General features: G+C 32.7%; 1 protein-coding gene across 5 annotated transcripts in view; it reads left to right on the forward strand.

The window, feature by feature from the left end:
- LOC148944816 (uncharacterized) overlaps nucleotides 1-16,714 on the forward strand; it is a 73,201-nt gene that overhangs the window by 21,207 nt on the left and 35,280 nt on the right. For 4 of the 5 annotated variants that reach the window (XM_089099815.1, XM_089099814.1, XM_089099816.1 and 1 more), the window contains exons 2-5: nucleotides 1,786-1,928; nucleotides 4,869-5,132; nucleotides 7,109-7,210; nucleotides 9,083-9,272. In XM_089099815.1, the coding sequence (XP_088955941.1) occupies nucleotides 1,818-1,928; nucleotides 4,869-5,132; nucleotides 7,109-7,210; nucleotides 9,083-9,272 (667 nt within the window). In that variant the 5' untranslated portion in view covers nucleotides 1,786-1,817. The remainder of the gene's footprint in view (nucleotides 1-1,785; nucleotides 1,929-4,868; nucleotides 5,133-7,108; nucleotides 7,211-9,082; nucleotides 9,273-16,714) is intronic. The other variant, XM_089099817.1, reaches the window with a different exon arrangement.

Below are 16,714 nucleotides of genomic sequence, written 5' to 3' on the forward strand. Positions count from 1 at the left end.
AAAATTACCAAGGGAAGTATACCATCTATTCCTATTACTACCGACCTGTGCATTAAAATCTCCCAATGAAAACATCATATTTCTACCTGGGACCCTGTCTATTTGCTCCTGTAACTGTAAGTAAAATTCATCTGAGTCACTAGTATCTCCGTCAGTTGGTTCTACAGGGGCGTATAGTACTATAACTGATACCCTGAACTCTTTAGTCATAAAATGAGCAATTAGTTTTCTATTATTAATACCTTCCCAGCCTAAACAAGACTTGACAACTTCCTTGTTCATCATGAGCCCTACTTCCTGTCTATCTACCCCATCCTTCCTGTCTGAGTAAGTAAACTCCATGTCACCTAATTTCATACTTCCTACCCCTGGGATATGAGTTTCTGAAACTCCTAATAAATCCAGTTTGAATCGTCTGAATTCGTTAGTCAAAATGTCAATATGATTGTCATTTTTTAACGTCGTAACATTCCAAGTTCCAATTTTCTTGTTCTTTAAATCATTGAAATTATTTTCGCCTCAGGAAAAGCAATGATCCCGGATACCAGTGCAGAACGAAATTTCTTATTAAGAAATTTCTTATATAAGACAGTGGAACGCAACTTTAAATGAATATTTCGAACCTATATCCAAGGGCCATCCTCAGCAAAAACATACAAAGAAAAAACAAATATAAAAGAACTCACATTAAAATTCAATTGTTGATACTAAAATATTTTCAAAACAGGTCTAGCATCATTACTTTAAGAAAGTTCAACCAGGACAGGTACATCAAGCAAAGTGAAAAAAGACAGTTCATTCAAATGGAATAAGAAACATTTACAGACAAGCCCTTAAAATTAATCTTGCCTTTTTGGCACCCAGCCTAGAAGGTCTGTAACAGGTTAAGTGGAATTATTTACTGGTCTTTTAATATAATTTGTTAAATCATTTCTAATTAAATTTATAAATAAACCATTAAGCGAATATTCCCCCAAATCCCTATTTATAGAAATAATACAATTTATTTTAATTCTACTTTCAATTGCCTCTTGAAAAACTTGTTTTATGCTTAAATCATTGTTAATAAGGGAAGTTTCTTCAAAAAGCATTATATGGCTAGGATTATCAAAGATATGACTGCTTAGTGCAGAATCAAACGAAATATTTGTGTTATTAGAATTTAAATCTTTGGTTATGTCTTCTTATTCCATTTGAATGAACTGTCTTTTGTCACTTTGCTTAGTGTACCAGTCCTGGTTAAACTTCCTTGAAGTAATGATGCTAGGGCTGTTTTGAAAATATTTTAGTTTCAACAATTGAATTTTACTGTGGGTTCTTTTATATTTGTTTTTTCTACATTTGTTTTTGCCGAGGACAGCCCTTGGATATAGGGTCGAAATATTCGTTTAAAGTTGCATTCTACTGTCTTATATAAAAAATTCCTTATTGTTCCATTTGTTGTTTATGATGGAAAGGTAGTGTGGTCTTTGTTGCTATTTAATCGTTGGAATTGCTATTGCCCAAAACCCCGCAAAGGAAACTTACAGTCCTCTGGCTTGAACAACAAGGAAATCAATTTTCTACATGGGCTGCAATGATTTGTCTTCTTTTTTTTTTACTGCTAGTAGGGCACTGGCACATCAGAGATAGAGAGCTGTCTAAGGGCTTATTTGAACCCCTCCCCTGCTACGTTATATGAAACTTGTTTTTATATTTTATTCAATGTATGACCATTACAGTGAATTTTTCATTGTAGAAAAACTTTTGTAGTTTATTAGTCATCAATATTTTTTAATTGTTTAGTTACAAATAGAAACCCTGTCCTGTATCACAAGATGCCACTACAAAGAATTGAAAATTCAGAAGAAGCAATAGAGTGTCCTCTTTGTCTTGAGCCTTTTGAAATGGATGATCTGAGCTTCTACCCTTGTACATGTGGATATCAGGTTGGTATTATTTATTTACCTTTTTCCTTGGTTCAGCTTTGTCCTATATTCTGTGCCAAGGTTTGATATTTTAGTCATTGATTATTTTCATAGGCTAGGACAGTTGCTAATACTACTACTAACAACTTGAGAGCACCATGCCACCTGAGGCCAATACAGCTATCTATGCTCCCCTTCCATCCCAATCCATTCAAAGTTTCACTCTTTAGGGACTAAAATGTAGTACCCAGCCTATCCTTGTGAGGGCACTTACAATTTCATATGAATGTCAAAAATAAAATTGTTAACCCATCTGTAAAATCTGTATAGTATGGGAAATTTGTCATTTTTCTTTTTATCATGTTCTTTGTTTGTGAATGACTTTTTTGTAAACTTTAAAGTAATGACAAAACTTGATTTTCCTTTGATGTGTACCTCACTTGGTTTCAATTTTTATTTGTATTCATTCAGATCAATTGAGCAGAAAAGAATACTTTACCTTAAATCACAATTGCCAGCAAGATAAGGTGGTGTTTCTTGATGGGTGGTGGTTTCAACTTCAGTTGATTTTTGAGTCCCAATTCAGCTTGCTCTAAACCAAAAAGGTTTACTGCTCTCCTCTTTGAGACCAGGGGAGATGGAGTTTTTTTTGGTGTGGCTGCTCAGAAGAGGAGAGTAACTATTGTTTTCATTGCGCCAGAATTCAGTAGCTTCTGAGTTTTTATTACATCCTCCCTTTTTGTTGATATATAAGGGTGGGCAACTGCAAAGCTTGTTGGTGATCTTTGTACAGAGGATGATGCATGGTTGAACATATGAATATATGATGCATGGTATGGACACCATCCTCCACTTCTTGATAGGTTCTTAATTTTGGTTTCAGGTGAGATTTTTCTAACTTCATCAAGTTCTTCCTGATCAAGTAGGGAGTCTGTAGGGATTTACTTGTTTCCAAAAGTTTAGTAATAATGTTATAAGAATGAATCAAGTTTCAACTGACCTGCCTTTATGAAACCATGTTGATTGTCAATAAATAATCTTTTAGTCTCAAAATAAGTCACAAGAGCATCATTGATAATACTTTCTATGATTTTGCAATTCACTAAGGTAAGGCTAATTGCTAATTGGTGTGTAATTTTTGGCACAAACTCTGTTTCCTTCCTTGAAGATTTAGTTTGATAGTTCTTTCCCTGCACTAGTATTGGGCAGTTTCCTTAAGAAGCATTGGGTGAAGGTTATCAGGCCTAGCTGCTTTATTTGTATCCAGCTTTTTTAGTCTTTTGCAAACATCATTAGTAATAAAGTTAGCTTCTGTGAGGTCACTTTAATAAAGGGAGTGTTGGGAGGAGGAGTATCTGCTGGTAATGTAGTAAAGTTTATACAAAAATATTCATTCAGACAAATTGCATTTCTCTTTGTATTGGAGATGGTGCTGCTGTAGTGTTTTCTCATCTAAGGTGTAGCTTAATGGGATGTGTTGGTCTTAGACACATTCTGCCAAAACCTTTTAGGGTTTACTTTGGAATCAGCAGCAATAGCTTCTCTGTAATCACAAACCATCTTTTGGGCCATGTTTTACAACTTATTTTGGCACTTGGCAATTTTAGTGTGATAATTTTCACACTGGCATTGTCAAAAATAAAATTTGAAATCTTCCAAAAGGTAAGTCAATTACTGCTCTTTCTTCCCTTGGAACAGCATGAACCTATAATTAAAGGTTTTGTTATTGCAATCTTGTTATTTTCCCTACTCTTCATCTATGGTTTTTATGTATAGAAATTTTAAGAGAGGTTAAAGCTGCGATTTAATATATATTTTCTTTGGTGCGTAATTAGTTAACAGGGCTCTTGCAAGAAAGGAAATAAAATCACTAAAAGTGTGATAATATACCTGGTGGTTTTGGTACAATTATAAATGAGATTCCCTGTAATGATACTTATATTTTTGGCAAAAGACTGAATTGTCTGCTTCAAGAGGAGAAAATGGACCAACAAAAAGTGGTAGTTTGAAAAGACTTTCTCAAATGTGTAAGGGGTAGCAAATAATTTTGAGTCAAAACGGAAATTTTGTATTAAGAAGTTGGGTGATTCCTCTGATTTATTGCACATTAATTTCACAATTGGGCAAAAAAAAAGTTGATGCACAAAACTCTTATAAGCAATTCATTATGATATATTTGGTGTTTTTGCATCCCCTTCTGAGCTTAATCTGCTTGGGAGCTTTAAGGTCTTTTGAAACAGTATTACTCTTATTTATAAATTGCATCTAAACATCAACTGCCTCTTCTAGCAATCCTTGTCAAGGTGGTATTTGACAAGATGAATGGAGAGCATGCCAGTAGACTGGGGGGGGGGGGGCACCAGTATATTGGATAGAGTGTGCTTGTGCATGCAGCACTTTGCTATTTAGCTGCATGTTTCTTCTGTTCCTAGGGTACAGCAGCTTCTTGAATAGGGAGAGGCTATGTGATAAAATAGCTAAGGCATTGTATGCTCACAAAGTTAATTAACCTTATATAAAATCCTTATTAATGAAATACTCTTCAGAAATAATTTATTAAATCTTTGGGATTTACTTTTATTCAACAATTATGGATACAAAGGAGTCCAAGTCTTAGAGGGGGTCAAAACACGAAACACATTTTAAATCCCCTTTCAGGGATCTTATCCCCCCCGTCCAGTAGGGATGGCTGTTTTTACGAAAGTTTAGAATTTTTGTGGATCCAGAAGCTTTTTTTTTTTTTTTTTTTTTTTTTTTTTTTTTTTTTTTTTTTTTTTTACAGAAATGGCCTTGGTTTGAAGTAGCTAATAGGTTATTGTAAACTTTCTCAGGGGCAGGGAGTATTCTTTTTGTATGCCTTCTTGTATACCACTATGGCGAAAAATCTATTAACTAACCAGTTCTTTGATGCAGTACTTGAATGTGGATACAATCCATCAATATAGGGCTTTTGTTTTCCAGATCTGCAGATTTTGCTGGCATAGGATAAGAACTGATGAAAATGGATTGTGTCCAGCTTGTCGGAAGCCTTATGCTGAAAATCCAGCAGATTTTAAACCCTTGACATCTCAGGAGCTTGCTAAAATTAAAGCAGAAAAGAAGCAAAAGGATCAAGCAAAGAAGCAGAAAGCATATGAAAATCGTAAACATCTACAGAATGTCAGAGTAGTACAGAATAACCTTGTCTTTGTTGTTGGATTACCACCAAAGATGGCAGACCCAGATGTAAGCTATAAGTACATGTTTCCTTTTTTACTTTAAAATAAAAGAAACTAAATAGTATGTCTCGGGTGCGAAAGAAAGTCCCCACAAATAGTAATTACGAACCCATGCCTGATGGAAAACTGTATTATTTCATTGATAATGGATGTTTAAACAGGAAAAGACCTGAAATGCTTTTCAAAAAAAGAAAAATTCTTAAAGGGCATCAGATTCGAGAAAGGAATTTTAAGTTAAAAGAATAGAAAGCACAAGCAGAAGATTCTAAAATTCCTGAAAGGAAGGATGCTCTTTAATTAGACATAAGAATTAAACGATTTTGAATGTTTATCATGTTTTAAGGCAGTTTTTTTCCCCTTCCATGCTATATTGGTTTTGGGTAATGTGCAGGCAGATCTATACTATTTCCAATTCCTCTCCCTAAAGTGGGGGGGGGGGGGGCCAGGTCAAAATGCAAGATTACGAGAATGGTATTTATTGTATTATAATAATGGTATGTGTATCCCCTCCTTTACAGGCCATGGAACCTTTGTGGGGATCAGTATTAATATATATATATATATATATATATATATATTTTTTTTTTAAATATATATTATCTCACCAATCTTATTCATCATGCTTAAAATTAAGGTTTAAAATTGTAACCCTAATTGTAAAATGGGTATTTGAACGTTTTCACTTTCTACTTTTATAAATTCTTAGATAGATATATAAGCAAAAGGAGGGCATTCCAGGCCTTTCTTCCCAAGTTTGGTGGAAAAGGCCCACTGGAAAGATTGAAAAATAGCTTGACACTTTGATTGTAATTTGACACCTCACCCCCTATGAACAAGCCAATGAAAGAGCTAGGAATAAAGAACATTGATGGTTATCAATTTTCAAGTTAGTTTTCTTGCCATTTCCACACTATACTTTTTTCAGTAGTGTACAGGCATGATTTGTAGTTTGGAGGCAGAACTTTACTGTATTTCACACAATGGTGTTATTTCTAGTATCTTGCTCTGTTCTTTTTTGTTTCACAACATATTAAGTGTCTTCATGATAATTGATATTAAATTGTCGCTAAATATAAGGATAAACGTTCATGAAAACAAATATACAGATATTCAAAGACTAAGTTGTATTCTGGCTACTTTTTATTTTGCTTGCTGTGGGACTTCCTTTGTCAATTAAAAAAAATATAGTCTTAAAAGTAGCTGGAGACCCTAGATTTCAGCTGGAGAGTGTCTTTCTGCCCATTCAGGTCTCAAATATTTATATTCTGAAACTGGCAGAGAAATAGTACAGTGTTGCTTCTACCAAGTGCTTCAACCTAATGTTGGACAATTACTTTATAACTTGAGTAATTGGAAATTAAATGACATAGTATAAAAGGATGGAGCAACCTTGGATTATATTCTCTTGATATATACTATATTGTAATATAATATAAATAATATAATACTATATTATAATATATACATATTATATATTTGAAAAAGTATATTTTTATATTTTATATTTTTTTCTTTTTATTTGTTCTTTACTCCGCATTTGTTTTTATAATATTGCAGGCTATAAATATACATACTGTGAATGTATAAGTTATAAACAACTAAATCCCAACAAGAGGAATTACAAAGTTTTTACTTGTAAGGATAGAGATATAGCCAGCACTCGATTCTATTCATTAACGGACTTTTGGGGTGGACTTTTTGTTTATTGGCTCAAAAGGATTTTTGTCAGTTGGCCAACTAGTTACTGCTGCCAAAATCCTGATTGTCCCATAAACATTTGCCTATTGGATCATACAAAAATTAATCAGTGACAGTAAATGGTAAAAATAGTACTACTGCCTACTATTTTCATAATTTGTTTTGTCATAATCTTGTATTTCCTGAAAGCAACATAACAATTCTGTATAACAATTCATAACATGCTATCTGTAGTGAATTTGAAATTTGATTACATGAATTTCATTTCGATGTATTTCATTCCAGATTTTGAAAAGAGCTGAATACTTTGGAAGGTTTGGAAGAATCCATAAAGTTGTATTAAACCATTCAAATCATTATGCAGGACAACAGGTTAGTGGATCAAAAGTAAGTGTGTTGTCCTATACTAACCATTATTAGAAAGTCTGGCTGTCCATTAACAATGCTTCAATATTTGCATAACTGTGTAGATTGTACTCAAATGTTTAGTTATATCTTGTATACCATCTTTATGGCTGGATGTGTTTGTGGGCAAAGCATTTGTTAGACAGTGAAAACAGATACAAAAGTCTGGATATTTCGAGCTCATATACAGCGATCGTCATCAGCAGAAATACTAAAGTATTAACTAACATGTTTATACAGAAAAAAAATAATTTCAGGTTCATTCACTAGATTTGTCTGAGAGAGTCCAATAACTGGGTTCATCCAAGTCTTGAGTTGTAAATTTTCTTCTTTAATATTGCCTAAATGTAAGTTGAATTTCTAACGAAGGTGGAGAAATCTTCTTTGTCTTCTAATTGTAAAAGGAATGTCGAATTTATAGTTATATACTTAATTGGTCACATTTCTCCATGTACGATATGTACGACGTAATACCTTAAATTAGGTTTCGACATTCCTTTTGCAATTAGAACACGATGAAGATTTTGCCACCTTCATTAGGAGTTCAAGTTACATTTAGGCAATATTAAAGAAGAAAATTTACAACTCAAGACTTGGATGAGCTCAGTTATTGAACTTTCTCAGACAAATCATACATAATTTTTTTTTCACTGTCTGATAAATGGACTTATCCCCACTTGAACGTTTGTTTGTTCGTCATAGAAAAGCAGTGTGGTCTTAAAAAAACCTAATTTAAGGTATTGCCCCGAAAAATTTACCCTGAAATTATGCACGGGACGCGTCTGAGTTCTTTGTTAAGGATGAAACATATTTGTATGTCTTCTGCTATATTTATTTTGTCTTAAAGAATTTCTTTTTTTCTTCCTTAGCACTATCTTTTTATTATTTATTTTATTAAGCTTATTCAGTGGGAAAATTAAAGCCTTCTTTAAAGATTTGAAGTTTCTGTTATTAAATTTTCTTTTTCTCTCTACGGAGTTGGTATTTGTTCAAGGGGTGATTTATTTAAACTTTTGTTGTCTAATAGGCCACCTTTGACGGCATGTAAAATTTTCCCTCATTTGGTTTTTCCTTGTTTCGTCCCTGATAATTTTTCTAATAAAAGTCTCTGGGATCTTTCTAACACATATTTAAGAAATTTAGTATCGGGCAAAAATGATTTCTTATATTATTTACCTATCATAAAGGGAGAGACAATGGCAATGATATTTACATACTTCACAAATATATAATATCATGGAATGATACCCTTTTAATTTTTGGTAACCCCAAGTGCCCTTAAAATTCTTTTTAACCTCTAAGACCACCACACTGGCTAGATCTGATAGAGCCACATTATGTATCATATTCTGTATCTTATTGCTACCCATGGCATATGCCTTTTTCCTAAGTGTATCTATCGGGTTGCAGATAATCACCTCGTAAAATTTGGAGAGAACTCTCCTAGTCCCCGGCAGTAAAATGGCCGAATCTATAGGTTGCATGGTTGTATCTTTCACAATGACTAGAATATATATAGGTTGTCCACCCGGACAATATTTTAGCACTTTAATTTTCAGTCAGGGTTCCTCTTTCCTGAAGGAAAGAGGGGAGAGTATCTCTGGTCTTAATAAATGTAGAATGAAAACCTTGAATTACATAAACTAGTTAAGTAAATTTTCAGTCAGCAGAGCAAAATAGAGAGAGAGAAACGACAAATCTGTGACAATGAGCTGACATTGATCCTTATCAAGCTGAGTTCAGTGGTCAATGATAAACATAAAAGCTAATTTTCTGCTGTTCACAAAATCTCGTAAACTTCTCCCTGGCTGATTACTTTCCGGCTTTTTTATTAATTGATGTTGCATATTTTAGAGTCCCAGTTGCAGTGCCTACGTAACATATATTAGATCGGACGACGCTTTAAGGGCTATACAGGCAGTGAATAATTTTTGCGTTGATGGGCGGACGTTGAAGGCATCCCTAGGCACTACAAAATATTGTTCCCATTTTATGAAGAACCAATCTTGTCCAAAGGCCGATTGTATGTACTTACATGAAATTGGTAAGTTTATATTTCTTTATCTTATTGTTTCTCCTTGTACATCCTGCCCCTGTATATCCACCTCCCTTTTTCGTTGCAATGAAACCTCTTCTATTTCTACATGTCATTTCCTTACCCATTTTGTTTCTCTGTTTATTTATTTTCTCTTCTACTCGTGTTCAACCTCCTGTGAATTCCGCTCTTAGGACTTTAAATAATTTTTTTTTAATAAATCATAATATGTTATATATATGTATATATATATGTATATATATAAATATATATAAATATATAATATATATATATATATATATATATATATATATATATATATATGTATATATGTATATATATATATATATATATATATATATATATATATATATATATATATATATATATATATATATATATATATATATATATATATATATATATATATATATATATATATATATATATATATATATATATATATATATATATATATATATATATATATATATATAGATGGAGTTGATAGATGGAGCAATTCTAGATAGCATTGAATTAGATATTGGGTAATAAAAAAAACTGGAATATTTTGAAGACTTAGTGCTTTTAGCCCAAAATCACCTAGATTTTATAGTGTATCTACTTGTAGACTGGAAGAAAATAGAAATGCAATTGGTTATAGAATACATTTCTGTAATAAAAGAATGGGCTACCCACAATTTAAAGACCCTTGAGGCTACTCACAACATGAATGGAAAAATAGTAAAGTGTTGTGAGTTGTCGTTAAGTGTTATTTGTGGTATTTGGGGGTTGTAGTCCTAGATGCCTTTATAGGGGAGATAAACTCTGGCCCTAAGGTAATTTAACTTTGGTAGCGTGCCTTAGGCTATGACCGAACTAATGAGGCGTACCGACTGGGTATGTTCGAGGGCTAAAGGTAGATCGTAGAGAGATTGTCTAAAACACAATACTTTTATTCATTTCACGCATAGTAATTACAGATATAGATATGCTACTGGGACTGGCTGCCCCAAGTAGATCACAAGTCTCAAAAACTACAATAATATATAATAAGATACAGACACTTACAATGATCCGACAAAATCCAAGGTATTTCTAATGAGAAAATAAACGGGCAAAGGTTCACACGGCAAGTCAAAAAGTCTTCCTTCAGTTTCAAATTTCGGCGTATATATATGAAAAACTAACCACCTCCATCCGAGACATTGGCGCATAAAGCCAAGAAGGTGGTGATTGAGTAACTTCCTACTTAGCCAAAACATTCCACAAGTTGTGTCTTTATCTTAGAAAGGTGTGTTTTGAATCGTCATTTTTGTGTCTTAATATATGTCTATTCAATTAGTAATTAAATAAGTCATAAAGATAGGCCGCATAACACTCCCTACAAATAATATTTTTTACAAGTCTCAATATTATGCTTTCAAACAGTTCTAATATTTTTTTACCCTATTTCTACGTTAGCTGCCGGTCCCTATGTGTGTATACCCGCACTAGATTTCCGGAGGTTTCTGTTTTTGGTTATTTTTCCTTTTAGAATTACCTTGGATAAATTACATATAACATTATTGATTTTTAAATTTTCACATATTTTTTCAGCACAAAGCATTTTCACATATTTCAATAACATAAGCCATTGGGCTGTGTAGCACATTTTCTAGGCCTAAATTAAGCTCTGATTTTATCTCACTTTCTGACGAACTTGTAGTAAAGTCTGTATTACTGCTATAGTTTCCAAAATATCAGTTGATCGAGTATGAGATGATGGTATCAGGATATATTTGAAGTGTCTTCAACATTTGTTACTTCGCAAAAATGTGTCAAAATATAATTGAAGGAAAAATGGATCTGAAAAGATGCTACGAAAAATTTGATTTCCAAAAAAAATAGCTAATGCTGTATCTAAAATAAATATCCACATTAGTATACATATAAAGCATATATTTTTACATATATAGTAGAATGAAACACTTAATTTTCGTATATATCAATGTATTCGAAAGTTAATTACTTTTAATTACTTTCTCCACCTTTCTAATCACTCGAAAAATAATATCCCGCTGAAATCGAAACATTATGTTCCTTGTTTGATTATTCTTTCAAACTTAATACTAAATGGATTATTTTACAATAAAAAAAATATTAATGCTTTGACTCAAGGTCAAATATTTACATATAACACTACATCACTAGTTAAAATTTGAAGTAATTTAAAACAACGTAGATATATATAAGCATTGTGTAATAACTTACACAAGTATTTAAGTCGCAAAACTAGATATGTTATTATACTATTGGTTAAAACTTAAAGCATTTTTTTAAAACAAAACACGGTGTAGACTAGTATTTATAACAGTAGATATTTTCTCAATTACATTTGTTACAACTATATAAATTTTTTCATATACGACTATATGTATTTTGTTTTAAAACTTTGGTTCTATTTCGAACCCACTTGTGTGATTAATTGTCATTACCTTATAAGCCTGTTTGTCGATTCAGACTTTTAAGCATTTCAATTCTTTTCGAATTTCTAGGTACTTTAGACAGTTTTATAACGTTTTTGTCTGTAATCTCTCTTTTTTTCAGCTTTAATGTCTCTTTGGTTTAAGGCTTTTATTTACAGCTTATATCTGATAAGCTAAAAAATATTTGCTGTTCACCTTATACCTGTAATGCCATTATCAAATGACTTTGCCTGTAATCTGAAGGCTCGCTTACCAGGACTGCCTTCTGGTAGCTCCTTATAACGTTTCCAGGTCCTCTTGTCATGGCTACAGCTAAAAAGACTTATGAACCTGCACACAAAATAATTAATTATTTAATAATTTGTGGCTACAATTTTTTCTTGGGCTATTCTTTTTTTCAGAAAAAGTAGCCCTTCCGCAGAAAATATCTGGCCTTCATGGCACACAGTAATTCAGTTTTTCACATACAAGTGACAATGACTATTTTCACTTTAACTTTCCAACTTTTATTGGTTTTATCTTCGGTTTCAACTTCAAGTTCTTAAGGCTATTACGTGCCTTACTTTCAATTTTCTATGTCATGCTAGTCATTTTTCTGAAAACGACTTCCACATAAGGGAGCCAAATTTCTTTTCTTGACTACTTTGAGCATTTCTCCAATATTTCTATTAATCTTGGCCTATATTAACCACTGTAACGGTGACTCCGAAGTGTTAATACTACCAATTTGTACCTATTTAGCACAATTTTCATACTAGTTCGTTCGGCAAGTTCAATAAGTGCGTCTAACAGAGTTTAACTGACTTCATTCAGTTTATTTTTCCTTTTAGTTTCGTCTGGCTATATTTTTAACTTGAACCCTTCTCTTTTTTTTTGATTAGATATTTCAATGGAGCCTAAGGGTTTTTTCAAGTCTTTTCCTGCGTTTTCAGTAAAATATGTCTTTTTTTTAAAGCCTATATTTATATATTCCATGTTCTTTTTCAATAACCTTAACAAGTTTTTATGCTGATTGCCCTTTATGATCAAATTCATTATCTCAATATTTCTAAGAGGTGGGGGGTTAGGGTTTGTCTAATTTTTTCAACCTGTATTTTCTTGAAATTATTCAAATTTTTTCTTCGAAAGTTTTTGTGTTAGAAAAGTACTGTAGTTTTTAAGCTAATTTTTTTTTTTTTTTTTATAGAACACTTAATTAAGTTTTTCCTTGCATTTGCTATTTCTCATTTCTTCCTTAAAATGCAATTTTTACGATATACTGGTTGCTAATTTTATCATAGCTTTAATTACTATTTTATTTGCCAAAGAAAGAGAGGCAATAATTCCCTTGCAATGCTAAATAACTTTGAATTGGGTGCTCATTGTCTGCGGTTTATTGATAAGCTTGAATCTGGGAGAATTACAAGAATGAATTTATGTTCATTACTGCGAGTTTATTTGTTGTTGTGAAATGTTATATTTTATTTTCAAATAAAAAGTGGATACGTTTAGTTTGTGTTAGGGTTCAACGGATTGGGATTTGGGTGTTTGGGTTGGAACAGGTGAAAACCAATTGTTTAAACTAGGATTCTCCTGTGCCAGTTCGTTTTCTCAGATCCAATACATCGCTAGAGTTAAAATTATTATCTTGAACTACTGTGGTTTGCTTGTGACGCTGAGGTTATATTTTTGGCTTATTTTTGATGGATTTTGTCCTTGGCTTTTACCTCCTGGTAAGTTTTTAGGTTATAATTTATTTTTATATCGCTTTTCAATCGTTTTGCTTTCTAAGCTTACTCTAAGTGCTGCTTAACCCTTTATAGCGCTTCTTTAAAATTTATTTTTTTTTCTTTTTACCATTTGTAACTAATAAAAAAAAATTATATTAGACTATAACTAATTATAATAAGACTACAGCTAGTTTGTACATGTAGCGCGCACTTAATGTAAACTCTTGCTGTTTTTCCTCATTATAATTATTTTAAAATTTCTTCAAAACAAAAATTTTTTTTTTTCTAATTCGACTGGAGGTGTTACCGAGAGAGTCAAAGGTCAGTAGATGCTTCGCATTTAATTAACAACGAGAGACCAGCAGTGACTGAGCTCACTCCAAATTTGCTAGGTTCCAATGACCCTATTTCAGTAGACTAACCTCCTTCGTTTTTTTTTGTTTTTTTTTTTAATTAATTAATTATCCCCCCAAAATATATTATTCCAATATAAATATCAAAATAATTGCCTTTTAATGCTGATTCTAAATATTTATAATTTAATTAGGTTCACTACACCCATTTAAAAGTTACGTGGCCTTACTTATTTCCTTTTTTTTGAAGCGAAGCCTAATTTGTTTTGACAAGTCTTGACATTATACCGCTCGCGAAGTCTTATCTCGTATCGGAAACAAAATTTTGCAGGAAATCTATGATGTCACTTCAGATCGGAGCTAATAATTTAGCGTTAGAATGTGACGGTCATAATTTTTTACTGGCGATATATATTTGAAGGAAAACTTGATGTTATTTATATACCGATTAAAAAAGAAAATTTAGATATTTCTTTAGAGGCTTTTTATTCGTTTTATTTTTATTTAATAGTCTTTTTTTGTTATAATTGTTTTATTCAAATATTAATCTGCTGGGGGCTGCGCTTGTTCTGCCTTTCTCCGTTTCCTGGTCCGAGTTTTGAACCCCAAATTTTTGCTTTTTTTCTTTATAATATTGGCAAGTTTTTCCGTGGTCTCTATAGTGTGGTTTACAAGGCTCTGAGTCCTAGTGCTGTTTTGTTGCCTCGTCAAATATCTTTAATCTTTGTTTCTCTTGTTGTTTTGCCTTTTTCATAAGTGTTTTAGCGACTTGTGCTGCTGACAAAGGAACTTCTTGCTGCCCCTTTGGTTTCTTTACTGTTCTCCATAATTTTTCTCTCAAGGAATGTTTCCTCGACGATGGCCCTGGTTTAGCTACATCGTTTACTATAGAAGAATTTTCTTTGTCACTTTCTGTTAGCTCGCGTCTGGTAGATGGCGTTTGTTTCAAAAGCCATTTTTGCATTAAGACTGTAGGTGAGTCTAATGTATGAAAATCAGATATTTCTTTGGTTTCTTTCAATTTTTCTTCATCTTTGGATTTAACCTCTGGTTTATTATGTTTTCAGCCAGTAGGTTGTGTTTGAAGCTCTTCTCTGTCGCTTCCATAGCTAGTACCTGATGAACATTGAGCTTTTCCTTTTTTTCTTGCTTATTTTGGGAATAATGTAGCCAAGACTGGGCTGAATATTCCTTTCACTTTTCCCACCTGATGTGGTTGTTAAAGGTCATAGGATTAACATGGTTTTCTGATATATACTGGTGAGATTGTGTCCTCTATTTCTTCTTCAGAAAGTATAGGCTCTGTTTTCCATGGTTTTGAAAAATATCCCTTTTTCATTCTATTATGGTGTATTACTTCTTCCTTTTCCTTATGCTGATGTTTTAGAACATCAGAACATCATTTTTGTAATCCTATAGGGTCCCTCCCATTTTGGTTTTAACTTTTTTGTTCCTTCCAGATTAGTTTTGTATACATAAACCAAATCACCTAAACAGTAACTCGTTTTATTTTTGGTTGTTCTGTCATATTTTTCTTTTTGTTCTGTTTTTGCATCTTCCAGATTTTCTTTAACTTGTTCCATAGCTTTTTTCATTCGCATCACCATCTCTTGCTTATATTGGTCTAGGTTGTAATATATTCTGTCATTTTGTATTTCATCTAAACAAATTCTGGGATCTCATATGTTGCAAAAAAATGACGTTTCTTTTAAGGTACGTGAAAAAGCCGTATTTATTGCAAAGACTACAAATGGTAAATGTTCATCCCAATTTTCATTTTCCTCTCTTGCATGTATTCCCAGCATATAGGCTAATTCCCTATGCTTACGTTCAACCTTCCCATTAGCTGCTACTAAATAAAACAAGCTAAGCCTTTGTCTAACCCCAAGCCCGTCTGTAGTTCTGTGTAATAATTTTTTTCGATGACATGACCCGGTTTTGCTAAGGGAATTTGTTTGGAAAGTCCCGTTTTCTAGCGCTAGAAGGTTAGTTAAAATCTTAAGAATAGTTTTTTGGCTTTTCGTCTTTAATTGGAAAAGCGTATAAATATGAATTAAAATGGTCGACTATGGTTAGTACGCACCTGTTTCCTCTCCTGGAAACTGGTAAACTTTCCCCGGATCCCCAAGTGTCTATTGACATTATTTCTCCTACCCCTGAAGGGGTGGGGTATTGACCTAATTCAGCCCTAGGGGTCTTTGGTGGCAACTTTCGGTTGGCAATCTCTTGGAAGCTTTATATAAAAGCTTTTACTTTTGAGTACATTTTTGGAAAATAAAATTTCCTTTTAATATCCCTATAGTTTTTGCTTCTCCCATGTGACAGCCAATCGTTGCATGTGCCATCTGTAAAACTTCTCCTTCCAGAGATTTTGGAATTACTGGAATAATTCATTAGTCAATAAGTCATTTTTTCTATATTCTTGCGATGGTCTATAATATCTTACTAGAAGATTTTTACTTTCGTCCAGATAGAAATTATCTAAGTCCTTTAAACAATGTTTAAAATGCTCTGGCCGATCCGTTCCTTTTGATAGAAAGGATATCATTGCTAAACAAAAGTCATCTTTATCTTGATGCTTCGAAATATTTTCATTAGACAGTATTTCTACCCCTTCCAGTTCGTTCTGGATGGTTGCTATCACATTTTTTTCCGTATCTGGATTTCGTGACAAATAGTCTGGTAATGTGTTTGTACGGCCCTTTATATATATTGGGGTATATGAATATGCTTGCAGACGTAGTATCCACCGTTTCAGCTGGGCTGAAGTATTTTGCATCGTATGTAGCCAAACTAATGATTTTTGGTCTACGCGTAAAATAGATTTTTTTCCAAGTAAAAATTGTCGAAAATATTCTGTAAATACTACTACTGCTAAAAAGAAAATGCTGTAAATGCTACTACTACTCCCTTTCAACTGT

The sequence above is a fragment of the Artemia sp. Qi Xiang Cuo genome, chromosome 14 (assembly GCF_049724085.1).
Source record: "Artemia sp. Qi Xiang Cuo chromosome 14, ASM4972408v1, whole genome shotgun sequence".
Lineage (NCBI taxonomy): Eukaryota > Metazoa > Arthropoda > Branchiopoda > Anostraca > Artemiidae > Artemia > Artemia sp. Qi Xiang Cuo.